The sequence below is a fragment of the Saccoglossus kowalevskii genome, chromosome 1 (assembly GCF_978046115.1).
Source record: "Saccoglossus kowalevskii chromosome 1, keSacKowa6.1, whole genome shotgun sequence".
In the NCBI taxonomy this organism is placed as follows: Eukaryota; Metazoa; Hemichordata; class Enteropneusta; family Harrimaniidae; genus Saccoglossus; species Saccoglossus kowalevskii.
The window spans coordinates 12656165-12684041 of record NC_140641.1 but is presented as its reverse complement, the minus strand read 5'-3'; the positions used below and the strand labels follow the sequence as shown (position 1 = coordinate 12684041).

The following is a 27877-nucleotide window of genomic DNA, read 5'->3' as shown; positions in this document are numbered from 1 at the left end:
TTAGCTGATTACATTTTTCACCTTGCCATGTCTACGAATTTACGTATTTTATTACGAAAATAGAAACAATTGATTACAGCTTACGAAAATACCCCTTGCCAACCCTCTATATGAGTATATATAGCAATGAGTACTCAGGGTTAGGTCTCATATACAAGACAAACCAGGTTACAGCATTTAAACCAGAAATACAATCGCCAATATTACGTAAACAAATATTCTCACTTCCGGTGTCGGGGCAGTCTGGGATACATAAAGATCACAATATGGCGTCGCTCGGACGTGACATGTCTTGACAGAGGTTGTTGTCTACTGATCGCAAGCTAGCAATATGGTGAGAAAAACTCCACGTTAACTCGTCATGTTTGTCGGTAACTTGTTCTATGCACTACTGCAAATCAAATGATCGGTGTTATTCGAGTCGTTTTTGGAAGTGGGGAAAGTTTTCGGCACAGCGGATTTGGACTGTAGTGTCAGTGCCAGAGTGATTTATCTTTAAATTCACTGCAAAGCCCTGAAATGTGCGTGGTCTGGAGCTACAACTAACAGGATTCGTTAGTCAGCCGCGTGCTTGCCTTCATTGTAATTGGATTGAGACGATTTTAACTCTTCGACACAGTAAACCGTTTTGACTGTGAATAATTTCAAGATGTCTTGTGCATTATGTCAAGAAGGGAGGAAGTTGAAGTGTTTCGTTTCAATGGTTGTGTTGATCGGCGCTATGACAGTTTTATATTACAGCGTATGCTGGGGCCCCGTGCACGAAACGGCGACACTACAGCAGAGTGATTACGCGCACCTTTTTCTGGAAACTGAACAAAGAGTAAAGAAAGCAAAAAGTAAAACCTTCAGTGAAAAAACTCTGGACAGGGACGTGGAATTCAACATAACCGGAAATGACGTATTAGTGTTTTTACATGTGCAGAAAACTGGTGGCACTACATTTGGAAAACATTTAGTTAAAGACATTGATTTAGATCAGCCATGTGAATGCCATAGAAACAAAAAGAAATGTGATTGTTACAGGCCAGGCAGTGGTAATCGTGAATTGTGGTTGTTCAGTCGATTTTCGACAGGGTGGTCTTGTGGTCTTCATGCAGATTGGACAGAATTAACGCAATGTGTGGATGGTGTGATGGATAAAAGGGAAGGCGAAAGCAAGAAAAGGCGGTAAGTTTATTAATCACTATGTTGTTTTTTTGTATATTTCTACCATGTACAATACAGACATGATTTACCGTGAAAACTCAATTTTTAAATAATTAGTTTTGAAAAAAATAGTTGAAATTTTTAGAGTGAAAATCTTTGATTACAAAAACATTAGATGCCTTACATGGTGCTTCATTTGTTGTCAGAAAGCTTAAATTCAATCAAAACACAATCACTGGTAATGTTTCATATGCAAAAAATGTGCTGTGGAAATATCTTATTGGACGAAAAGTAAATACATTTCACAAAAAATAATTTGTTATTATCATGAAAGTACTTTTTGTTGCCTTTTAAAAAATGCCAACAGATCATACATGTACAACTAGTTTGATAATGAAAAATTTCATTTATGGAATGAATTCTTTTCGATCATCAATCTTCGAAAATTTCATTAGTTAGGAATTCTGATTGGTTAATGGCAGCTCAAACAACATCATGGTAGATTTACTCTTGTCTTAGAAAACTTGGTGTATTTCAGCATTTGTATAGAATCGAGCAACTGTTCTGAAACATTTGTTTTTCATGATAAATTAATTTTCAAGTTTAAATATATATAATATTTTGTGTATTATTATTGTGTGTATGTCGACAGTAGTAGGTGATCATTTATGTTTACATTTTTCCAGTGTCCCTAACACTACATACATGTGCCATCAGGTTTTTTGTTGATTAAGCCTGAAATAGAGCCGCGGTGGACACAATTTTAGAGAACTAAAAACAACACAACTCTGTGACTGGTCGACATTTTAGAAGCCAATACAAATGACAACCAACTTACAAATACTGTAGAATACTTTTTTTTCGCTTGGAATTTATTTTCGCTATTTTCGCTGAAGTGATGATTCCGCGAAAATAAAATCCAGCGAATATACTTTTTTTTCTATATTTCACATTAAACTCATCAAAAAATAGTGAAAATAAATTCCATACAAAATGCCCAAAAAGCCTTTTCAGCGAAAATTAATTCCAGTAAAAATAAAGTATTCCACATTATTATATATGTACTGCAGTTTATTTTGATTCGTCCCTGTAATCAAAATCGGTATTTCCACACCTCGTATGCAAATGAGTCTGAGAGCAAACAAAGTAGTCCCTTCAGGAGTACCGTTTTTCAAAACGTAGTACTAGCAGAAATAAACAATATTTAATAACTACGATATTTTTCTCTTGGGGTGCATGAATATACTTGCCGAGTGAAATGAAATTTGAACAACAGTAATGGTACTACTTGGCAGTCACTTATTTTGACAAAAACTAATTTGCATATCACCCATGCAATAATGTTTTCGGTATTTTCACGGTCGATATGCAAATGAACATGGTATTTCCATTGGCTACCAAACTATTTTTATTTTGTAAACACATTTTCGTCTGCTATTTTTGTCCAGTTCAAATGTTGAAATCGTTCAGCAACGTTACGTTTTCGGCATGTTTGGTGTACATCTCATAGAATACTACTAATGGGAGAACTTACAGTGTTCTCCCCACATAGAACAAAGCATGGCGGCACCGCCATGCTTGGTGACCCGGCCGCCACGCTTGGGCTCGGACCGCCATGCTTACAACTTCACCGCCATGCTAATAGGATGCATTGTTTACATCCATTTGACCCGCTCACACGTAGCACTGCATAAATTATCACCGTCTACGCCAAGGCGGTTTGAACTTGCCGGGACAAATTAAACATTGTTAAACACGTGTGAAGTGCAGACGCTGTCAATGGGGAACAAATTGTCACTCAAGTTGCAAACACCGAGATGCTATATGACAAAACATGTAAAGGAAAAAAAGGTGATGCCGCCCGGCTAAAACGTACAATCACCGCACAGAAACGGAAGCGTGTAGAAACACAGAAACGGCGTGAGGCTGGTTTTGATGAGTCGTGGAAAAAGACATTTCCCTGGTTAAGGTCAATTGTTCAGGTAAGATTTCGTAATTTTAGAAATAAAATGCCAGTGTGTGTATGTTTTGCCGATCGTAAGAACACCATACATGGTAGGCCTACACCGATTTCAATCAACATCTTAGACACGAGGCTGGTATAGACACGACATGAAAAAATAACATCACTCGTTACTGTCAACTTTTTTTAGATTATTTATGGATATCTTCATAGATTAATGGGTACACGTATGTTATAATTTGTCCAAGCAAAAAAAAAATCGAATTTTGTAATCTTCCGGTCACATGTTGACCTGTGTAGGTATTTCCAAGATGGCGGCCTGTCAATGTCTTGCGAACGACAGCTGCTATCATCACGCGTTATGATCGATGGAATCCCGATTTGTATACATAATTCTATTATTACGTTTTAATTTTAATTGAATAGTGACCTCATGTTTTTTTTCCTCAAAATTCCCGAGTCTCCTTGTCGTTGACCTGACAAAACCAACATGTGAACAACATGTTTTGCAGACGAAATGCTATCCATACGGCACTGGGTTCCCGATCGTGGCACAATTCAATCGTTATGTTTACATTGTTTTTTTTTATTATTTATCATTTTTTCCCACTAGGAATGTTGTGCAGTTAATGCTCAAAGCACAACATGATTGCAAAGAGTGGATCTTCTTTATGGAACAAAGTCCCGTGCAAGTCTATGACGATCGAGTTTAACTACAGTAAGGCAGCCAATGTTTGGAGCACAACAAAGTCAGAAGGATTAGTTTAGACTAAGTTTTATGTAACAGTTCACATTAAATGACGATCTTGTCAAATTATGGTATATTATGTAAAGTATTATGTAATCTAAATAAAGTCTCTCATACATTTTAATACTGTCTTGTATGTTTGTTTTTGTGAGAGTGAATCCTGAAAAATATGCAAATTAGTATGCAAATTAGCATGCAAATTAGACCGCCATGCTTGCCTCTGAGCCTGGGGAGAACACTGACTTACCGTATTTGTCTTCAGTTAAGCGCCACCTTCAATTAGGCGCCAGTGCCACAAAAACTTTGTATTTTACACCTCAATTAAGCGCCAGACAAAGTTGAAATTTTGTCACGTAATGATCGTGAATTGGGCGCCAGCGGATCGACTACCGGTTACCGGTTCGTAGCGATGGACGCGATCGCGGAAGTCCCTCGCTGTTACTGTACGAATGGCTTTTATGTAAAAAAAATTGGTTTTGTTTCTAACAATTTTTAAGAAATCGGTCTATAATCTCTTGAAACATGTCTTTTTAGTCTACTGTAGAAAATATCAGCGTGGTTTTTAATTTCGCAGTAAGTCCATAAAAACGAAATTAAAACAATGCGAAAATGTTCTGTTTCAAATGCGCTGTTGTCACAGTAAACAGTGTTAAATTATTCTTTAAATGCTCAGTTTACTTTCCAAAAATAACTAATTTCTTGATTTGAAAAAAAAAATCATGCCGTTTTCCCCACCAAAATCAAAGCCAAAATATCGCAAACATCGGCAAATCACTTCCGCATTGCGTTCATACATTATTTAAATGAGCTATGGTAATTTGATCTCCTTGGCATCATCCAGCATTTTGATTGGTTAATTAACGACTTGACCTATCAGGTCAAAAAACGCATTCCAGGTCAAGTCCTAGACAGGAAGCATGGCAGATATCGAATCGCGCCGAGCGTTTACATGCGTCCAGAATCATTCGCTTACGATGAAATTAAGTTGAATTTTACTTGCATTTTATTTTTTGTACGTTATTATAACTACTACTGAGTAATAATCGTAACCGTGGAATGCAGCATGACCGGATTTTGCTACCGTGATCATTGACTACTAAGCGTTGAATTTGTGTTTGTTTTATTTTTCTGTTGATTGTACGGCAAACTGTGAATGTTTTCTAAAGAATGATATTTTTTGTATAACTTTCTAAACTGTCTGAAAACGGGTCATTTACTCAGTATTTAAAATAAAGGCTACAGTGACTAAGCGTCAGACTGTAATGTAAAATATTGTCAATAATCTATCACCAGAATGGAGCAAAAACAATGGCTTGTAACACAGTTACCGGTACTAGAACTTGAAGTGCTTGAAATAAGCGCCATTTGAAACAAAGTTGCTCAAATTTAACCACAAATAAGCGCCACCATGACATGAAAGTGTAACAAAGTGGCGCCTAATTGAAGACAAATACGGTAATGTATGTTGACCACCTGGAAACTGAGTTTTATAAACCTTGAAGGGCTCTCGGAAGATCCACCCGCCGTAAAATCAGCGATTACTATGGAGCCGCAATCATCAACATCGAGATACCAGGAGGTTTCTGCTGGCGACATTGCGGCAGTTCCAAATAAAGATTACCAACGCCAAATGAGCAACATTTTAACCGGTATCCAAGACTCAGTCAATCCACGACCAGGAAGCAATATCACACACAAAGTTGTAGCGTGCAGCTCATGTTTACCAATGCACAATTCTGTGGTGGAACTTTAACTTCAACATAAACTATGTATCATATTTGTTCAGTTCGAGTTCTGGTTCTGTCGTGGTCCCAACTAAACGTCCACAAGTTATTTATTCGGACAGTGACTCAGATTAGACGTCTGATTATTTTAATTTCAAACAAACAGTGACACGCGTTCTCCGGGCGCGTTCTACACTGACACGTGTTGCTAGGACGTAACACTATATTTGAATATATTAATGGGCAATGGGGTTTCCGACCTAAATTCCATCCCGGTTTGTTGCACGTTCTTTCTTTAATATGAAATACTAAAATATGGAACATATGTAATAATAACAGAACCCCACACCTTCCCTGTGGCTTTCGTTGCGTATGGAAGTTATTTTCACTCGAGATGCGGTGTATTCTGCTGTACTTTCACTCGCTTCGCTCGTGAAAGTACGGCCACTGGATACACCGCATCGCTCGTGAAAATAACTTCCATACACAACGAAAGCCATGGGCAGGGTGTGGGGTTCTGTCATAGTATGCTATATAATTGCTATTGAATTGAAGTAGGTTATCAAAGTGTTTGAGCTTTATTGTAAAAAAATAAATACTGTTTGCTTAATTAATTGGATTCTGTTAGCGTAGGTCATTTTTTATTAGCATAAAGAGGTATTTATTTGAAACAGTAATTGCAAGATCTAGATGTCACATCAAATCACTCACTCATGGCTTTTGACCTCTTAAAGCATCAGCTTCTCGTTCCTTTCTACTGAATCTCAGTTGCAAAATAGTTTATACATGGAGTGGTCATGCAAGCACATACGATTGTACTGTGTTTTTGACTCCTGTGTGCGAAGCACAAAAGGGAGTCTTTGCAGTTACCCTGTCTGTATGTATGTATGTATGTATGTATGTCACTTTTTTTGTTCCACCGTTATCTCAAGAACCACTAATTAAATTTTGGTGAAACTTGGTACATAGATGCTCTGGGATAATGCGCAGAGTTGATTAGGTTTTGGTAAAAATCTATGAATATTAATTACCTAATTTGCATGATACTTAGCTGATTTTTAGCTGTTCCAAGACTGTTCCACTGATATCTAAAGAACCACTCATTGGATTTTGATGAAATGTGGCACATGGATGCTCTGAACTAGTGCGCAGATTTGATTAGTTTTGGGTAAAAATCTATGAATATTAATTACCTAATTTGCATGATAATTAACTGATTTTAAGCTGTTCTATGACTGTTCCACTGATTTTTGAAGAACCACTCATTGGATTTCAATGAAACTTGGCACATGGATGCTCTGAACTAATGCGCAGATTTGATTAGTTTTGGGTAAAAATCTGTTAATATTATTAATTACCTAATTTACATAATGATTAATCAATTTTCGGCTTTTTCACTGATATCTCAAGTACTAATCATAACATTTCAATAAAACTTGGTACATAGGTGTCATATGACACTGCACAGACCTGATAGTTTTCAGGGTAATATTAGTACATATTAATTACCTAATTTGCATAATTAATTAATTTTCAGCTTTTGATATTTCGAGTAGTAATGATCATGTTTCAATGAAACTTGGTACATAGTTACTTGAGGACTGTGCAGAGACCTAATTAGTTTTTGGGTAAATATTTGTGCATATTAATCATCTTATTAGCATAATTAGTTAATTTTCAGCTTTTCACCTGATATCTCAAGTACTAATCATCACATTTCAATGAGACTTGCGACATAGATATTCTAGGACTATGCAGATACCTGATTAATTTTGGGATAAATAATTGTGCCTATTAATTACCTAATTTGCATAATTAGTTAATTTTTTGCTGTTCTATGGCTGTTGCACTGATGTCTAAAAACCACTCATTGGATTTCAATGAAACTTTTAAAGAGTACCCATCACATTTCAATGAACCTAAGACTATGCACCATATTAGTTTTTGGTAAATATTTATGCTTCTTAATCACCTAATTAACATAATTAATTAATACTGATATCTCAAGTATTGATCATCACATTTGAATAAAACTTGGTCCATAAATGCTCTAGGACAATAGACAGCCTGATTAATTTTGGGTTAAAATCTGTTCATATTAATTCTCTAATTAGCATAATAACTAATATTTTTTTGGTTCTAATCACATTTCAATGAAACTTGGTACATTGTGCAGACCTTATTAGTTTTACACTTAAATCTGTTCATATTAGTTACCTTATTTGCATAATTAGTTTTCAGCTATTCCATCAATATCTCAAGTATAAGTAATTTTGAATTAATTTTTAATGTGTCTCCAAAACTCTCAGCACACAGGAGTTCTTTCTAAGCTTTCTTTGATTGTGAATGCTGGAATCCAGAACGAACACATTTTAAACAAATGGTTTTTGCATAATACATGGTTCTAGGCGTGTGTGTTGGTGTCTGACCAACATCCCTCCCACCTGAATTCGTCATTATTAACAATCAGGTACATGTATACAAGTTGACATTGAATCTCATTCTACAGTGTATGATCTGTTGTGACAATGTCTGCAAATTGATTCATAAACATTTTTTTTCATTGTTTTTTTTTTTTTTTTTTATCTTTGAATGCAAACGAAAGGTTTTTGCCAACCAGTCACTGTGTTAACAAGTGCAATGGTCTTTAAGTCTGTTGGTGATTGTAAATATTGTTCAAGATGCCAAAAATTTATAGCGATATTTATTTTTTGGTTCTCAAAGTTGCCTGCATTTATTATATTAAGTCTTGAGTCTTAGTATGCATGTCCATTTTGTGTGTGTGTTTTTTGTGATATCCATTTGGTCCTAATTTTATTCCCAACAACACTCAAGCAGGCTCAACAATTTTTTTAACTTGCACATGTTAGTTTCACAATAGCAACCCCTCTTGAAATTGAACATATCTTTGTTTTTTACCTTTATCTCAGCAGCTATTATCTTATTACTATGTTGCGGGACCCTGTGTTGCGATATATCAGTGAGTGGCGACACGTACAGCGGGGTGCTACCTGGAAGACGGCGGTGCACATGTGTGATGGGCGAACTCCAACATCAGAGGAACTGCCATTATGCTACAGCGGGGAAGACTGGAGAGATGTAACCCTTCAAGAGTTTCTTGCATGTCCATACAATCTGGCAAGTAACAGGCAGACTCGCATGTTGGCCGACTTGGAGCTCGTTGGGTGCTACAACAAGTCAGCGATGTCAGAAGAAGAACGGGATAACAAAATGCTGGAAAGTGCTAAGACAAACTTGCGACGAATGGCTTTTTTCGGTCTAACTGAATTGCAGAAAAAGAGCCAGTATCTGTTCGAAAGGACTTTTAAACTGAAATTTGAGCAACCATTTGAACAATATGATGAGACGCTGAGTAATAACGTGGATATAGACGTGAATGATCGAAATAAAATCCGCAACTGTAACAAATTAGACATAGAGTTGTATGCATATGCTAAAAATTTATTCATGCAGCGATATAAATACATGGCTGAAATGTACGAGAGTAAAGAATTCCTAGAAGATGTTGAAAATTGGTGAGCTCATGTTTGTATGTTCCTATATGAACATTCTGTAAGCATTCCTACTAGATGATACACACACTGTACCACATATACAAGTTTTCTGACTCAATTTAAGACCTGCTTCCTGAATACTCCTGATTCATAGACTCAAATAGGGTCATCATATGAATACATGTTATTATTGTTTGTAATGAGGAAAAAACTGAATTCAGAGTGACATTGTCTCCAGTATTTGATACATGCCATTATCGCACATGCTCGGTTTGCACTTGCTTATGTAAATAACAAGACGTTACATTTCCACTACTAGCTCATTTCACAATATCATTGCTCACAAATAATGTCACTAAGCTTTCACTATTCATAGTATAATTAATTATTCATCTAGGAGTTCATATTGAACGAACAGACAAACGCAATTAGGGTTGAATTTGTCGTTAATGTCTGTGCACGTTTGATCTGTTTCATGCTGAACCACATTTTATGATTATGTTTGTTCTATTTTTAGTGAGGTCTTACAGTCATGACAAACTTTATTGAATCCCTAACTGGAAAATGGTTTACAATATCTTAAAGCGAGGGAGTCATCACCTGTGCATGCGTCAGATGGCTATAGCGTGTCATTGTTTACAAACAAGCATTTACCCATGAGTCTTTTTGTTTTAGCTCGTGTTATTGTCGCTTGGGACTCAATTCACGCTCGTGCGCAGGTGACAACCCTCCTGCATTAAAGCCAAAACACAAGTTAAATAGGGTTACTATGTAAATGTATGTAATTCACATGACTGTACTATTGAGTGCCGAAATCATTTCTAGTTTGAATCATCGTAAATCATTACATCCAACAGTTGTTTATCTATACCCTATCTGGAGTTAAATTGCAATAATAGAAGTCATCAGCAGGACACTACTAAATACCGATTGAGTTAGACGTACATCGAACTATGACACAGTAAATGTACTTTGTTTGGACTGCATCACATTGGGGAAAAAGTTTATCTTGTAGTTAAGAATAGAAGAAGACAATGTGATTAACTTTTCCCTGTTTTATGTTTATATGTATTATAAACTGTTATGTGATTCTATGTTACAAAAAAAGACCCTTTGTAATTGTGCATTGTGAAAACTACCATATTTCCTCTATTCTGGATAGTAATTTACAGGGCTGTTTGTTTGTCACTTCCAGTCACGTCTACTACCCTCCACACCTTCCCAAGACAGCTGCTTTCTCACTGATTGCCCTGTATGGTTGAGAACATGAGCACAAATCTAATTTATTTTATGGGATCTTGGCGTGCGGTGAGTCGCAAAGTAACACGAGGTCAAATTCTTAGGTAAAAGGGTAGCAGTGGATTATCTAACCAATTATTTGATTATTAATTAATAAAATAATTACCGTATAGCAGATTATATATCCCATTAGTTGATTATAAATTAATAAAATAATTACAGCACATTATATACCACATTAGTTTATTATTAATGAATAAAATAATTACTAACAAATAGCAGTAGTGACTGAAAGTGACAATATAAACACCAGGCTATTGATGGGGTCTATGTTGTTAACACTTGTTAATTTGTAAATTTGCATCTCCATTATCACTGTACATGTATTGGTAAAGCTAAAAAGCCCTTCAGTTATCTGTCTCCTAGTTGTATACTAACCCCAAACGCTAATATGTAAAACACTGACAACATTCACCATGCACTTAAAATAATACAACAAATACTGTCAAACATGAAATATATTTTATCATCAAGAAGGAATACTTTTTCCCAATTTTAATATAGTGATTAGATTAATAAGCAACTTGCACGTATATTTTTTGCAAATCTCTTCACCCAGATTTTGTTTTTTACTGAAAATCATTAACACATATTGTCATTGTGACACCATTAATCTGTTAGAATCGCATGAAATACTTTTGTTTTTAAATATTCCAATGTATTTATGGTCTGTGTACAATCATGATGAATAGATTCAGTTTTACGATGAATTAATAACTATTAAGAATCAGTGAATTTTCGTCTACCAAGTGATGAGAGAGCAGAGCTACAGGTACAATGATCAGACTATAGGATAGAATTGAAGGCAGATAAACTGAATAATACTGTATACTATATTTATCTGGCGAAAATCTTCTTTTACAAAAATCATATACTTGTGTAATCTGCCAAAATATGTCTTGTCTTAGTAACCAAGGTAAATATTTCATAGGTTACAAGTTGAAAATTATTGTTGAAAATGTTTCTAATTTTGAAAAAAAAATTGAAAAGGTAAAACCAAAGGAGCCAAGTTGGGGGTTTAAGTTAAGCCGGGACTGTACTGTGTTATATCATGAAATTTGAAAATGGCTTATTACCAACATTCAGTATTTATCAGTGCTATCGGGTACATCCCATAATTTTAATTGATAAGACTTGTACCTCTTTTGTAAAATACTTGTAGTTTTTATAGCATAATGGTAGACCAGTTATGTTTTTAGATTTGTGTAAAGAATTTGTGATACTCCATAGGGATTGTTTAGTTGCCGGGATTTATTTTTGCTTATTTGTATTTCGCTGGCATTTATCTATGCTTATTTCGCAGGCATTAAAATGCTGAAAATTCAAATTTAACAATAAAATGTATAGTTTTCTTCAATATGCAATATGGACAAAAAAATTGTAATATTGTTATTTGATACTCCCCACGATGTAGACCAAATCTTAAACTAAAAATGTATCATAAGCAACATTATTCGATAAATAAAAACTCAAATGCAGTGGTACACATGTGCATTGATTGTTATTGCACATACCAAAGCACCCAATGTACATTTCAATTTTTTATCAAATGAATATTCAGATATGTGCTACAAGAACAGTGTTTGTTTCAGTTCACGATAAACCATCCTCCAGTTTACGTATCAATATTTAGTATTTTTTTTCATATTGCATCTTTTATAATCTATTTAATTTGAAACCCAGTGAATATCTCTGGAAGCATTAAATCTGCGAAAAATAAACGCAATCAATATTTTCCCTTCTACAGTATTTAGATACCGAAAAAAAAGTGACATTTCAGTATTATTTACATTTTGGATGTGCCAAAATTGTGTATTTTATAATCTTAATATATAATAAATTGAACACAGGTTTGACTTGTGATGTCAAAAAAAAAAAATTCTTCACATGGAGTAATAGAGGATTGAAGTGAAGACATGTGATTCCTTTTAAAACCCTGTGACTAGGCTGCATACATCGAGTGAAGGGTCGTATATTAAATTTGGTATTTGTCATAAAGATTGCTATAATAATTTTCATAATTATTTGTACACCTTTTTACATTTACTTTGAATTAATGACCTTAATTACATCTGTTCTTAAGAATATTTTATTTTCGCTTGGAATTAGTTTTCACTATTTTCACTGAAGGAACGATTCAGTGAAAATAAAATCCAGTGAATATACCTTCTTCCCTATATTTTATATTCAACTCACGAAAAATCAGTGAAAATAAATTCCCTACAAAATACCCAAAAAGTTTTTTGCAGTGAAAATTAATTCTAGCTAAAATAAAGTATTTTACAGTAGTCTTGGGATTAAAGCATACAAGGTTTGTTTTGATTCTGAAAGATATTTATTATGTTTTGCTGCCATTTAATATCATTTAGAACTTATGTTACGAAAATTTAGATTTTGCTGTATTTTTATATTTTTTGTTGACGATATAATTTAAATTTCAGAATTTTTCTTTATTTCTCTTCTGCTGCATAATAAAACTTTTGTTTATTGATCCACTCTGTTTTTGCATGAAGTTTATGCAAGATACATAAATCACATATAGTTGCTTCATAAATGAAGTACGCCCCCAAAACTTCTGTACTAATGTTCATTCGCGCAGTATACACCCAAAGTTCGCCTAGAATACCACTTGCCATATGCCACTTCACAAGCTAAGATCTTCTTACTTATTCAGATTTATGCAAACATCACATATTAAGGGATGTTGTTAACATTAGGAGAAATACACAGGGAATCGTCTATAATAATATGAATAATATGACTACTGTTTCATTCAACAAATCAAATCTGTCTACAGCTGACCACAATGAGATATCACAGGCATTGTAGCTAGGCATTGATTGGCGTATTATAGATTCTAAGCTATTGTATATCGGTAGTTGGAGTAGTGGGTGTTTATTTGTCTTCCATACTTGATATTATTACTGTCTTCATATACTACTATGAACTAGCATATAATGGTTACACAACTTTTTATACATTTGAAATGCTATGTTAAATTATATTTCAACTTTATATACATGTCTTTCATCATATCACACTTATGTTACAATATTGCCAAATAGAGGCTCTTTAAATGTTGAAAATTCAGTAAAATCAAGCATTTCTGCCATTTTAGAACCATATCTTAGTTGTGTATTGAGAGATTTTGTTCAAACTTGAATAGTTTGATACTCTGATGCTTGTCGGTTTATTTTTCAGATTGAATTCAAAAAGGCTGATTGGTGGCCATTTTGTTTTAATGAATGCAGTTCTGGAGTCGTATCTATGGTTTCCTCTAATTGTTCAATTTCATTGCTTAAACTTGATAACTCACAAGGATTATGTACTGCAAATACTGTAAATGCATTAATTATTTCGTTGGTTTTAATTTTGCTATTTTTGCTGGAAAGTAAGAATGGCCTAAATTTAAATCCACAAGAACATGTAAATTAACAATAGAACTTATTGTTTCACTGGCAAGTTTGTAAACGTTAAAACCCAGTGAATATGCTCAAAATACTAAAATAGTAAGATAGTAAATTAAATGCCAGTGAAATTAAATGTTTCTACAGTAAATTACATTTAGAATGACATGCTTCAATTTAAAAATGTTATTCTTTCTGAAGTTTTTCTTTCAATTTTGTATTTTATTCATTTACGTTGCTAGAGTTTTCTCTGTGTTAGTGAACCTTCCTAGCCATAGATTTTTGCAATTGGCTAGACGAATTGTATGGTATTTATATGCAAATTAGTCAACGTCATGGCCAATAACAAATGTACATTTCATTCAAATAAACCATATAGAATACATTTTACTACAGTAAATATTGCAATTTTTTAATATACAAGAATTATACTTTGTGTAAGGCATTCTACTTCTATTTTTTTTTTTCATTTTGCAAACTTTTGATTTACTCGTCAGTATTGTAAACTGTGAATGTGTCTTGTGAAGAATAAAGATTTTACCTTCCCTTGTATGGTTAGTGTATTATTTATTCTAAATGTACACAAAAACCTACAGATTGATATAATGGTTACCATGCCAATGATTTAAGTGCCTTGACATTTTATTTGATAATGCTGAGATTAAGCTTAAACGTATAGATTTGAGACAGTCAAGTTGATCTAAAGGTGCTGAGAAAAATGAAAGGCTGGCAGTTGACCATCTTCAGTCTGATCTTGAAACAATGTGCACCTGTAGTCCACTATGTCGTCATACTAAGTAGAAATCAGCCAAGTCAACTCCGAAACGAGTAGGTTTGTTTAAATACAAGAATTTGGTCATATTCCAAGTCCAAAATGGCGGATGAAAATGTATAACAAAATCAACTTCTGCTTATGTGTCTGACACAGTGGACTGTAAAGGCTGTTGTCAGTGCTGGACATTAGAATTTCTATCTCTTTTTAGGAATTGCTGTCATTTCATGCTGTTTTTTGAATCTTTCCATTACATTTAAAAAAAAAAATTGTTAGTTTTGTTTTGTTAGCATTTTGGACAAAATTGAAAAATAAAAAAAAGTGATAAAGCATAAAATTGGCGATCAGAGCATGGAAGGTATCCGTTAGTACCTTCCATGGTCAGAGTGAATAGAGATCATTTTTTTTCAGTTGACATCAGGTTAGCACATGTTCGAGATATTTCCTAACTAGTAATTACCAGGCTATTTGTTTCAGGAAGATTTGGGCATTATCTGTTGAGTATAAAGTGATGAAATATCTATGGACAGCTATTTACTTCACAACTAACCAATCACCTGTATTGCAATAATGTACATGTAGAAGATAGTACGCCACCAACGACGAACATTTACAATAAAAACAAAGTTAATTACTGCATTGACGCTTCGAGGAATAAGCCCCTGTACTCCATTACATCAAGGTACAAAGCATAGTTCAAACTGGGGTCTGTGTACCCACACGAGTACTAAATTAAATAAATAGCCGATGACATTGGTATTAACGATCATATATTCGTTTTGGGTTCGATCTACCCTCGCCCAACACTCATACCTAGATCACCACAAACACTGCAATAGGTTTGAGATTGCGTTCGATCGGATGGGACGGGACGATAAAAACGATCCGTGCCGTCTTTATTGCACGGTGAAAAAACAAATATTCTCATTGCAATGAGAAATAGAATTTCCGCCGGGTGATGGATTGTTTTAATGCAGACATGGTAAAAACATCCAGATCTGTAATTGCTGAACCAGAAAGGAAAATAGGAAACAAATAAATAAATGATGTTGAGAATAAGTAACATCAATTGAGATTGAGTAAGGCACTGGTCAAAAGGAGAAAATCAACAAGTATTTTGACCGATGAGAATTTTCGTATATACATGAAAATATGTACACAATATATGTAAACTGTACGACCTGCGTGGGATGACACAGTATACTAATCCCACTTTATGATCGTATCATACCATGTAAATAACTATTCGATTTGACGTGCAGGTCGATTGACGTACGTCCCAGGAATTCATAGACAGTTCACGTGCAAACACAGCGTTCTTCACACCGTGACCGGGACGAGGAAAAGCGTAAGTTCATTTGTTACACCCTCAATAACTATAAAAATAGGCTGCCTATATCTGTTAACAATCCGATGAGAATTGAGTGTTATTGTTTGAAAAATTTCATACCATATGGTTAAGAGAATAAACTGGATTTGTAATGTATGTAAATTGTATGCACGCTGTATTATTGAGTGACTTATTGAAGTAATTGGATGATTTATTAAAGTAATGGCATGTCGCGAAGAATCCTAGTCAGATTATGAAACCATGCACAATTACTGATGTACCGTGCATGACGACACCGATCTCTCACCGTGGATCACCCATTGTTGTTTTGTTGACAGTTAACTCGACTGTGACGTAATGGGAAATGTACAACCGGGAATTAGAATGGTGATTGGTATCCAGAGAGAGGAACGGTCAGTGTGGGAAAGAAGAACACCCCTGGCCCCCGTTCAAGTGAAGCGTCTGGTTGCACGTGGTGTTGATGTATTAGTTCAACCGTCAGTACACAGAGCGTTTCGTGACCAGGTAACATCAGTTCGAGCACCGAAAACCGAACCGTTACAACCAGCACTTTTTAAAATATATTAATATCACTATTTTATATTCACAGTTTCTAAATAAATCACCACTATTATTATTATTATTATTAATATTGATTATGTAACAAATTTAAATACAAAAATTACAGTTATATCTGGGCTATACATGTAAATGAAATATGCTTACCACCACCCCAATATTTATATTTTTGCAGGAGTACAGAGACGTCGGCGCCATAATAGTGCACGACAACCTCAATGAGGCATCCTTGGTACTCGGTATACAGGGAACTACCCGAGCCCAAATTGTTCCGAACTCGACTTACGGATTGTTTTCACACACAATCAAAGCGCAGGCAGAGAACATGGCCATGCTTGATGCGATGATAGAGAAGGTGAGAGGAATGCAAGTGATAACATTCGTCTGTGCTAGCCAAGTCACGTCAAATTAAACGCGTGACCTATTCCTGTTTGATTCATGCGAGGAAAAAAACGGCAGATTACTAGGAGTGAAGCAAAATTCTTAAAAAGTCGTTCTATCATGATGATCATGCATGAGAGTGTAATACACTCTTTATTTTACACACATTACGTAACGTTGAAATTTGTAGTTCTATCTTTACTTTCCTGTCAGAATTTGGTACAACATTTTGCGAAATTCTATTTATTTTCTTATAAATTCTTTATTAATTTCAGACTAAATAAGCATCATTTTTTTATTTTCTTCATCTATTTTTGGCTAAAAAATAATAATATGGGGATCAAAGGGGTGAATAACAACTTACAGGCTCGTAAGTTTGTTTGCGGTGCGCATGACCACCAGCTAGTTGATACCCCGCTTTTGTGCTACGTGAAAATAAATTCCTACTTGATTTAGTAATTCTTATAATCAAATATAAATCTCTGTCTTATACTTATCGTGACGTGTTTAGTGACAATATCTATGGGCTACTAATAAAATTAATACGAAAAGCATTATTATTATTATTATTATTATTATTATTATTATTATTATTATTATTATTATTATTATTATTATTATTATTATTATTATTATTCACAACAGAATGTACGTCTTGTTGACTTTGAAATGATGATCAATAGCGGAGGCGAGAGTTTAGCGGCCACGTTTGATAGATTTGCAGGAATTGCCGGAATGATTAATATATTACATGCACTTGGGCTGCGGTTATTGGCATTGGGTTACGACACTCCGTTTTTGGTGAGTCTGAACTTATTAGACCCCGTTCGGACGTAGTCCGAAAACGGGGACTTATGTTTTGCCCTGTGTGCGTGCGTGCGTGCGTGCGTCCGTGATCACCTGTATCTCGAACATGCATGGACCGATTAAGTTCAAACTTCACTCATACATCACACATTATATGGGACATATGCACATGCATTTTTTTCATGATCCGATTAACGATAGCCGAATAGCGGCCATTTTAAGGCCGAAAATGCATCAAAATCGCACATTTTCACCATTCCGGACCCGGATCTCAGTTATGAATGGACGGATTTCGTTCAAATTTGGTACATACATTAAACATAATACTAGTAGGACTTTGATGCACGTCATTTTTTTCGGATCAAGTTCGAAATGGCCGACTGGCGGCCATTTTGTTTTAAAGAATTCAGTTCTGGATCCGTATCCGAGAGATGTCTGGATTGATCAAGTTCAAACTTCACACACACAAGGTACATCATGTCACAAATATGTATGTGCATTTGTTTCATGATCCCGTTAACGATAGCCAAATGGCAGCCGCTTTAAGGCTGAAAATGCATTGAAATCGCACATTTTCACCATTCCGGACCTGGATCTCAGTTATGAATGGACGGATTTCGTTCAAATTTGGTACATACATTAAACATAATAGGACCTTGATGCACGTCATTTTTTTTTTCGGATCAAGTTCGAAATGGCCGACTGGCGGCCATTTTGTTTTAAAGAATTCAGTTCTGGATCCGTATCCGAGACCTGTCTGGATTGATCAAGTTCAAACTTCACACACACAAGGTACATCATGTCACAAATATGTATGTGCATTTGTTTCATGATCCCGTTAACGATAGCCAAATGGCAGCCGCTTTAAGGCTGAAAATGCATTGAAATCGCACATTTTCACCATTCCGGACCTGGATCTCAGTTATGAATGGACGGATTTCGTTCAAATTTGGTACATACATTAAACATAATACTAGTAGGACTTTGATGCACGTCATTTTTTTCGGATCAAGTTCGAAATGGCCGACTGGCGGCCATTTTGTTTTAAAGAATTCAGTTCTGGATCCGTATCCGAGAGATGTCTGGATTGATCAAGTTCAAACTTCACACACACAAGGTACATCATGTCACAAATATGTATGTGCATTTGTTTCATGATCCCGTTAACGATAGCCAAATGGCAGCCGCTTTAAGGCTGAAAATGCATTGAAATCGCACATTTTCACCATTCCGGACCTGGATCTCAGTTATGAATGGACGGATTTCGTTCAAATTTGGTACATACATTAAACATAATAGGACCTTGATGCACGTCATTTTTTTTTTCGGATCAAGTTCGAAATGGCCGACTGGCGGCCATTTTGTTTTAAAGAATTCAGTTCTGGATCCGTATCCGAGACCTGTCTGGATTGATCAAGTTCAAACTTCACACACACAAGGTACATCATGTCACAAATATGTATGTGCATTTGTTTCATGATCCCATTAACGATAGCCAAATGGCGGCCGCTTTAAGGCCGAAAATGCATTGAAATCGCACATTTTCACCATTCCGAACCCGGATCTCAGTTATGCATGGACGGATTTCGTTCAAATTTGGTACATACATTAAACATAATAGGACCTTGATGCACATCATTTTATTTCCCGGATCAAGTTCGAAATGGCCGACTGGCGGCCATTTTCTTAAAGAATTCAGTTCTGGATCCGTATCCAAGACATGTCTGGATTGATCAAGTTCAAACTTCACACACACATGGTACATCATGTCACAAATAGATATGTGCATTTGTTTCATGATCCGCTTAACAATAGCTGAATGATGGCCATTTTAAGACCGAAAATGCATTAAAATCACGTATTTTCACAATTCCGGAACCAGATCTCAGTCATGCATGGATGGATTTTGTTCAGATTTAGTACAATGTGTTGTACATATGCAGGTGCATTTCGGTCATGATCTGCTTTGAATGTATATGTCACTCAAATATGAACGGAACGGGGACGTGTCATTGACAATGACTTGTTAACATTAATGAATCAATACATTCGTTCAAGTCAAAAATCGTTGTTATTAGCGTATCTCTGTATGGGTCTGCGAGTATTAATTGCAGAATGCGTTTTCTTGCAGAGTATTAAATAATAAACTTGTTAATTAAATTACTTGATCGCAGAAAATTGGACTTGCACATACTTATAAGAATTTAAACGAAGCTAAAATTGCTGTGAGACAAGTCGGTCTGGAAATAAGTGCTAATCCTATACCGAAGAAGATTGGACCGTTGACGTTTGTATTTGTAGGAAAGGGTAATACTTCTAAGGTAAATTTATATTTAGTGCGGAGTTAGAAAACTAATACAGTTGCCTTGCGCATTAGTTCTGATTATTTTATTTTATCGTTTGCCCAGGCCTTAACAAAAACTTTTAGTTTACGTAAATCGTTTTTTTTTTATGGGTAGAAATTCAACAATGTTACCATGTCCGTATCGTCGCAGATGAAAAACAAAGTATTTGGGGGAAACGGTTCTGTCATCGTTGTTGTTGTTGTTGTTGTTGACTCCGTTGTAATAACTTACAATAACAATAACTCAAACAGTTGTTATCCAATTTCTTTCAAACTTAGATATTATGTTAACCAGTTTGGGATCTCGGCTAAAGTTCAATTATGATACTAGTTCTATACATATATTTTTCAAAATATTCATTACATTTTACTTAAAGCGCGGTGGTCGTCGCGCAGTGCGTGTTCGAATTTCATGTAAATAAACAATGTATTTTACACGCGTTGTATACGTCGCTATGAGTCCCATATCGAACAGGACGCGGCGCGACGACTGCCGCCCTTTAAACTGCCCTCTTCTTGTGGTCACAATAACTAAAATCTAATCATGTTCAGAGTTCATTTTTCAAGATATAGGGACAAATAAGACTGAAACATTTTTAGACTTAGAAATAAATTGACAGAATGAAGGCACTTTGTACTACTGCCAATGAGTGCCAGGTGTTAGTGATATGCTTTCCAACTGTTTCCCCGCCCTTTTAGAATCTGGCTAGTATTTTATTTTGCTCATATATATTACTGCACTTTTATCTGGGAACGTTTTTTTTACAATTCATTCTATATTAGTAGTATTTTTTTTTTTTATAATTATGGTGATTTCATCATTTTGGGTCAGAATTGTCCCCACCTGAATTTTAGTATTTCCTTACAAATTGCTTAGATATATTATTGCATTGTTTCAGTACATTTATGCTCACTTTTGCCATGCAAAGAAAAGATATTGCACCATTAGGTTTTTATTTATCCATATATTTGTTATTTAAACTCAGTTCTCAATGAACAAGATAGTATTAGTTATGATATGTTTTTAAGTACTAGGAGTTGTATTCCTTGTGGTTAAAACCGCAGTTTCTTAAACCAACTGACGACAAATACGCCACATCGATGCATATTACAATTTATGTAAATTAGAAAGCAAATGTCAGTGTTGTTTCATCCTGTTCACCAATGCGTCTAACCATTATAACCCGACTTCGATCTATTATTTATAGGGTGCTCGCGAAATATTTGGACAGTTGCCACATCAATTTGTACGACCGATAGAATTACAACATGTGGCTATACATGGAGGTATGTATGTATCCATCTGCTTTACTCTAACCCACCCAGCCAATATTACAGTGTATCCAGGCCCGTAGTTTGGGGGGGGGTTCGGGGGGTTCGGTCGAACCCCCTAGATTTTGGAAGTGAATAGATTTATGATCGTAGATTAGAACATAATAAAACAAACAGTATTAATTAAAATAATTATCATCGTTTAAGTCACTTGACTCAGTGAGGTAACTATCAGACTCGGTCGAAATAGCATAGCAATGAGCATTTAGGTGGCAACGAGCTTTAAATGTCAATCGTCAAGTTACGCCGTCTCAGTTCAACAGCAGCCAATCAAAACAGGTTGTTATAAATGGGCAAGCTTTTATTCGGTGATTCCGTGATGGTGTAATGAAGATCGCGTTCAAGCAGCTGATGTTAAATATTAAAGCAACATTGAAACAATAATGTAATGGTAGACACTCTCTGAAGGATGTAGTGGTCCTGAATAGGTCCGTTTGTCTTGTGCTAGTGTTCGCTCAGTTAGTAAAGTGTGGGATTCGAACGGGATTGAGACGACAACACGAAACTGTACTTTCATATTGGTTCATTAGTTTTGTATTCTTCAAGTTAAGGATGGCATATATACTGTTTTGTTCCAAGTGTATCAGCCAAATGTAGTCAACTTATTGTATTAGTACGTGTAGCCTGTGTTATTGGATATAATGTACAGCTAAGGGTTGAAAACATCATTAAAAAATGACGAAGATTTATCATCACAAGTTGTATAGGTCGAAGAGCTTCTTGCAGCCAAAAAATTATCCCACAGTGTTGCTTCAGCACTGAAACTATGCGATAAATCATATTTTTCAAACATATTTTTTACACGTTTTTTTTTTTTGATGTCTTAGAAAATTTTCTTTGTTTTTAGTGGGTTCATAAAAAGGAGATGTAGTCATTGAAGATTATTTATTTGTTTACTGCTAAACTGCTACTATATGCATATTATTTTACCGCCATCTAAAAACAGATTTACAGTGAACCAACAAATATACGTACTGCAAGAAACTTAGTATGCTATTGGTTAGTGCATTTAATTTGATTGATGCAATCATTGTGCCAGCTATTTCTTATGGTAGCGATATGGGGGTACCAAAATTCGGAAATCGAGAGGGTACAGACAACATTTTGCAGATATCTACTTGGCATTAATAGTTGTACAAACAATATAGCGATGTTAGACGAATGTGGAAGGCTGCCATTATGCTGTGGTTATTTCAAGCGTTGTCTCTTATACTGCAAATTTCTTAGAGATATTTACTCAAAGAATAAAAAAAATGTTGTCAGCAAGAATGGCATGCCTCAATTTCACAATCATCCAGGCTGTGTACTTTCGGAAAAATCAATGTAGTATTATAACCTGCGAGATTTATTGGCAAGCAATTATAGACTAAAATATATACTGACGAGTTTTCGCTGTTTTGGCCATAAACATAATGTTGAATTAGGCAGACACACAAAAATACAGTTAGATCAATACATTTTTAGTTTTTGCAGTGATACGTTTGAATTTAGCATGGTAGACAATTGAAATTCACTTTGTTTTTATATGTTCATCTTATATGTTTATTTTATAATGATCTAAGGGCTGATTTATGCAAATACTGACAGTCTGGGCTTACTTCGTCGCTACACAAACTGCCACACCATATATCAACTAGCTCTGTATCTTTTAAAAGTTTTAAAGCGACGAGATAAATATGAATTCAGCTTAACTTAGTACCATATGTTTACATGGATGTTGTATTGTTTTTAAAACGTGATATGCACTTTTCTACCCATTACATTTTGTACGGTGTGGTGAGGCTCTGAACAGAAATAAAATTACATAATTGACTAATACTAAAATGAATAATTGTAGACAGATTTCGACATGAAATTGTGTCACTTTTATGTGCGCTAACATCTGTGAAGAGCGAAAAAGCTCGTGAATAGCATTCTACCTTAAAATGCTTGGACAATAATGCTAAGATACGTACAGTCTTGTCTTTTTTGTGTACAACATTTTGCCGTAATGGATCAAGGGTGTGGGTGTGTTTGTGGGTGGGGAATGGCCTAGGACCCCTTCTCTAAAATGGTAAAATAGTTCAAAAATGTTATGTGGAATAACTTACCAACGTAACACAAAGTAAACCAATTGAATTTAAAACCGAGAATATAAAAATGTATGTAACAGAGCTCAAAAACACTTTTTGAATATTATAAATAAATATATCATTTATTGTTGTTTTCGAACCCCCTATTAAAAAGTGCTGGCTACGGGCCTGGTATCATCATCAAACACAATGGTATGAGACTGCAATCAATGCTTCATCACCAGAGACTGTGACGTGTTACCATAAGCATTTCCATTTCAGTCAAATACAATTCATTCTCAGCTAGAATACATTACTTAACTTTGCTGTGGATAAACTAAAAAAACTGTTGGCAGTTCGGTTCATTAAATTTAATTCCAAATCAGATTTTTTAGATGCGGCTCTATCAGGGTAGTTGTATTGAACTTATACATACATTGTATTAGATATCAATATATACTTACTGTTCAATTGCAGCTAGTGATGGTATATACGCTACTGTCATCAGAAAAATCGATTACTTATTTCGTATGGACAACGAACGAGTAACTATTAACGAATATATGGAATCTCCTGAACTGTTTTCATCCGGTTTCGCTAATGGCGTAAGTAGGACAGTCTATGTGAATGCATGGGACGCATTTATTAGTATGACTGCGTAATACTGATATTTCAAGTTCATGCGCCCATTTTTTGCAAATTAGGAATCAAAAGGATTGGATAGGTCTGTGTGTGTAGTTTTCGGGAATATGTGTTGGCCTGGTCAAAATTTGCAGAGGTCAAAGTTTCCATGCTATTGTGAATTGTAATTTAGTGATTATGTCCATATGTATATATGCATTTATGTGAATAATTATATACATTTCATATTTTGACTTATTTTAAGGATATGTCTGAACGTCTGATTCTTAAGAAAGGATCATGTTGGTCGTGCTTGCTGTTTATACCTGTGCCAACTACAATAACGTGTATATACGTTTATTTTCAGTTTGCGCCATGGGCTTCTGTAATAGTTAACTGTGCTACTCGGAAACCTGGTGACCCCGTACTGCTATCGGCCAATGATCTGCGGGAATTGACATGCCCGGATGCTCAGCCGACGGAAGGTCTGCCCTATCGTCTATTAGCAATAACTGACATAGATCGCGACTGTCAAGGATCATTCGAATTCGCGAAAGACTTCACGGACATGGGGCAACCTTTTTGTCGATTTATTGTAAACAAAGATGGTGGTATTGAGAAACAAACTGGGTAAGTTGTTAAAGGAAAAATAATAAAGTTGACTGAATATCCATTGTTAACTACTAAAACGCAATCTACACGGGACCAAATGGTTTTGGCATTGGTGTCCGATACAAAAATCCGGGACAAAAAGTCTCCGAACAAAAATTAACTTGTAATTTTGGCATATGTGATAAATATAAACATGTGATGATAATAAACACATTGCATTAATTTCAAGATTTTCAGGCGATGGAGTTATATTTTCTGCTATTCCATACTTGTCGAACCAAATACCGAGAGAGGCATCAATAGAATTCGGAGAACAACTGTTGCGGTATATTGAAGAATTGGTCAGTATAATTCCGGTTTAATTTGCTGTAAACTTAATAGCAGCTGTTTAAAACCTTAATATGTGACTACTGAACATGTACACGAGTATAATATACTCTGTGTAGGCGAACAGTACATGGTTTTACATGGATACTGTTGTGAAATAAAGCTTATTATACATATATATTTTAAATTGCATTTTCAGGGCATGATGGACGCTACCGCTCCACTTCGTGAAGACGAGTTATCACGCACCGTACGGGATGTAAGTAACAATTTATTTGAATGCTGCTATGCGGATAAGTTGCAGTGCATATTTCTTTAATATTTATGTTTGATATTGCATCATGTTCATGATCACTATTTTAAGTAGATGTATATGTTTATTTTTGAAATATTGTTTAAAGAGAAATCTTACTAACCACTCCAGGCATGATTCCAACATGATCATTGTTATGCGATGAAGTGACATTATTGATAACAAAATAATTTAAAATATACGACATATACATCGTTTTAAATGTACCACAGACCATTCGTAAAGCATAAGATATCCCGTTCACTAAAATATATATCCAACAATTTATATTGCACCTTATATTGATTTTACATATTTTGATTTGAATTAACAAATTCCAGTTTCATGTTATGTATTTATATGTCTTCTAGGCAATTATCTGTTCCAATGGTTCTCTAACGCCAAAATACAAATACATTGAAGAGCTGAGAAAGAATGTGAATTATTAGAACCTGGTAAATATTGTTGATAGTAATCTTCAATGTATCTCGTAATTATATTGATTTATCAAAATGGCGACAAATCTAGTATATACAATGTACACGAATATCTTGCATCTGACTTGCACGTCAAGCTTCCGGATAGTCATACTTGACGAATCGTTAGGTACATTGATAGTGAATTTTTACACCCCTTTCTGTAACGCTAACAGGAATTTGTCATTACATATTCACATTATGCATTTTTCAAATGTTTTTTTTTTATCATGGTGGCAGAAGATTATGAAGATTCAGCAAAGAATGTTTTTTTTTCTTCGACATTTTATGAAGGTTTTTTGTTATTGTATCACAATTTACACCCAAAATTGATTATAAAAAAATATATTGATACTATTTTATTTCAATTGGGTACCAGTATTGACAATGATGGTTAGCACAATATTTGTGTGTACACGAGTAAGCGTGAGACATTATTTAATTGAAATTGCCAAATACTGACAAATTGTTTTGTTTGTCAACATTAACTCTATTACATGATGATATAATATTGCATGTTTCACAGCCACTCGTATACTTGTTGCATCAACATGCTGACTTTTAATACGCCGACAGTCAAAACATGGATATACAATTACATCTACATCTACATCTAACTTTTAATTTTTTTCTTTCTTTCCAAAGGAATACCATCGCAATGGACATCGTCACACACAGCATGTCACAGAAGTACTGTAAATAACAAGTGAAAGGAGTAAATAATGTGGAGAAATTATGAATAGATATAATTATAATCTTGTAAATTTACTCGTTTTTTTTTCAAGAAGTGATTAGTATGTTAGTATTTGACCTTCAGGACAATTCAAGTCTGTAGTATCCACAAAAATGTACATAGTTCAATATTTATTTTCTTGTAAAATAAAGGGGGAAAATGTGTGTATATAGAGATCGAATTAGAATTGGAATTTAAATACACACACATCCATATTTAACGAGCTTTTGAGCAAATCAATGGATCACAATATGTTACAATATTTAATAATGTTTTCCAACTAGTGTTAAGTGGCATTGTCAAATATTAAACGTGTATTTATAAGATAACATATCTTCCAAAAGTAATACATATGATGGATTGAGTTATGATAGTTTACACATTGTTGATTGTTGGGAATCTTAGTTTGTCACTTGATGTACGCCATATATCCAGTAAACAGAAACAAACTGTAATAATGTTGATTTCAATACCTTTGAGAGTTGTTTCAGTTCTCCGTTTCAAGATTCAATTCTTATTGTACAGCTTTGTTTTATTTCCTTATATTCCGATATAGACTGTCCAATAAATTATTTAGTTGTCATTTCCATCTGTTGTTTCGCAAGGTAATGTTTGTGTATGGCAGTGGACACTTTTTCTAAACGTGTACAATCAATCTATTCCTGCGAATCCAACGGTTGTTCTTGTACTCTTCACTATAGTACCATAAACAGTATGTACAACATCCAGTCCCTTTAATTGCTAAAATAATATTACATAATATTATGTACAATCATAAACTTTTTGATTATGTGTATCACGACAATTTTTTAGCGAAGCCGGTATTATTAAGGGCGAACCTATCATAAGCTCATAATTCTCATTCACCGCTTTCACGCCCGTATTCGTGACGTTCGAATTATTAATCGTACAATATCTACACCTATTTGCAAATATTTCTAACTTTTTTGGAGAAGAATTGGATGATACAACAATAAATCTAGCTTTGTATGTTGTATAGGTATCCAATAAAAACTGGGAGAGTCATTCGTTTCTTATGTATTATTTCAACTGATTTTTATTAAATTTGCCGATTTTACAACTGCGCATTTCTGTATGCCAACAACTTAGGTCATACATGCACATACTTCTACCAATTTTACAATCACTTTGAACAAATTTGTACAGTGTATTAACAGCTTAAAATCCTCTACACGCTGACAGCATTAACAACTTGTAAATGAAAACTCGAAGAAATTTGAAAACAATTCATTAATTGCCTTATATCTTTTTTATGTGCGAGATGAAACAAAAAAAATCCAACAGCACGTTTACTCAGGGAGTCTCCCATGCAATTACTAACCACGCCCGATTGTGCTTTACTTTAAACATTGGATGTTCACCTAACCACACAGCTGGATGAGTTATTTGAAATT

The 27877-nt window shown here is 34.8% G+C and overlaps 2 protein-coding genes and 1 long non-coding RNA gene across 4 annotated transcripts; all 3 read left to right on the top strand.

The window, feature by feature from the left end:
- Nucleotides 1–244: 244 nt before the first annotated feature.
- LOC100378682 (heparan-sulfate 6-O-sulfotransferase 1-B-like) lies at nucleotides 245–14357 on the top strand. Of its 2 annotated transcripts, none has more exons than XM_002738675.4 (2): nucleotides 245–1170; nucleotides 8518–14357. In XM_002738675.4, exons 1-2 carry the CDS (start codon nucleotides 650–652, stop codon nucleotides 9122–9124), a joined length of 1128 nt encoding a protein of 375 aa, XP_002738721.1. In that variant the 5' UTR covers nucleotides 245–649; the 3' UTR covers nucleotides 9125–14357. The 2 variants fall into 2 exon arrangements, with proteins under 2 accessions (XP_002738721.1, XP_077868730.1); XM_078012604.2 differs by having other exon boundaries at nucleotides 8515–14357.
- On the top strand, nucleotides 2742–3984 carry LOC144359437 (uncharacterized). The gene is made up of 2 exons (XR_013422013.2): nucleotides 2742–3131; nucleotides 3726–3984. It is a non-coding gene; the product is annotated as an uncharacterized LOC144359437 (long non-coding RNA).
- Nucleotides 14358–15813: 1456 nt separating the features above from the next.
- Nucleotides 15814–27049, top strand: LOC102804295 (alpha-aminoadipic semialdehyde synthase, mitochondrial-like). Its single transcript, XM_006821387.3, has 12 exons — nucleotides 15814–15925; nucleotides 16246–16432; nucleotides 16662–16841; nucleotides 17513–17668; nucleotides 19849–19995; nucleotides 21227–21305; nucleotides 23879–24006; nucleotides 24390–24652; nucleotides 24864–24975; nucleotides 25161–25220; nucleotides 25625–25708; nucleotides 26375–27049. The coding sequence occupies exons 2-11, from the start codon at nucleotides 16265–16267 to the stop codon at nucleotides 25700–25702; spliced, it is 1371 nt and encodes a 456-aa protein (XP_006821450.1). The 5' UTR covers nucleotides 15814–15925; nucleotides 16246–16264; the 3' UTR covers nucleotides 25703–25708; nucleotides 26375–27049.
- Nucleotides 27050–27877: the final 828 nt, after the last annotated feature.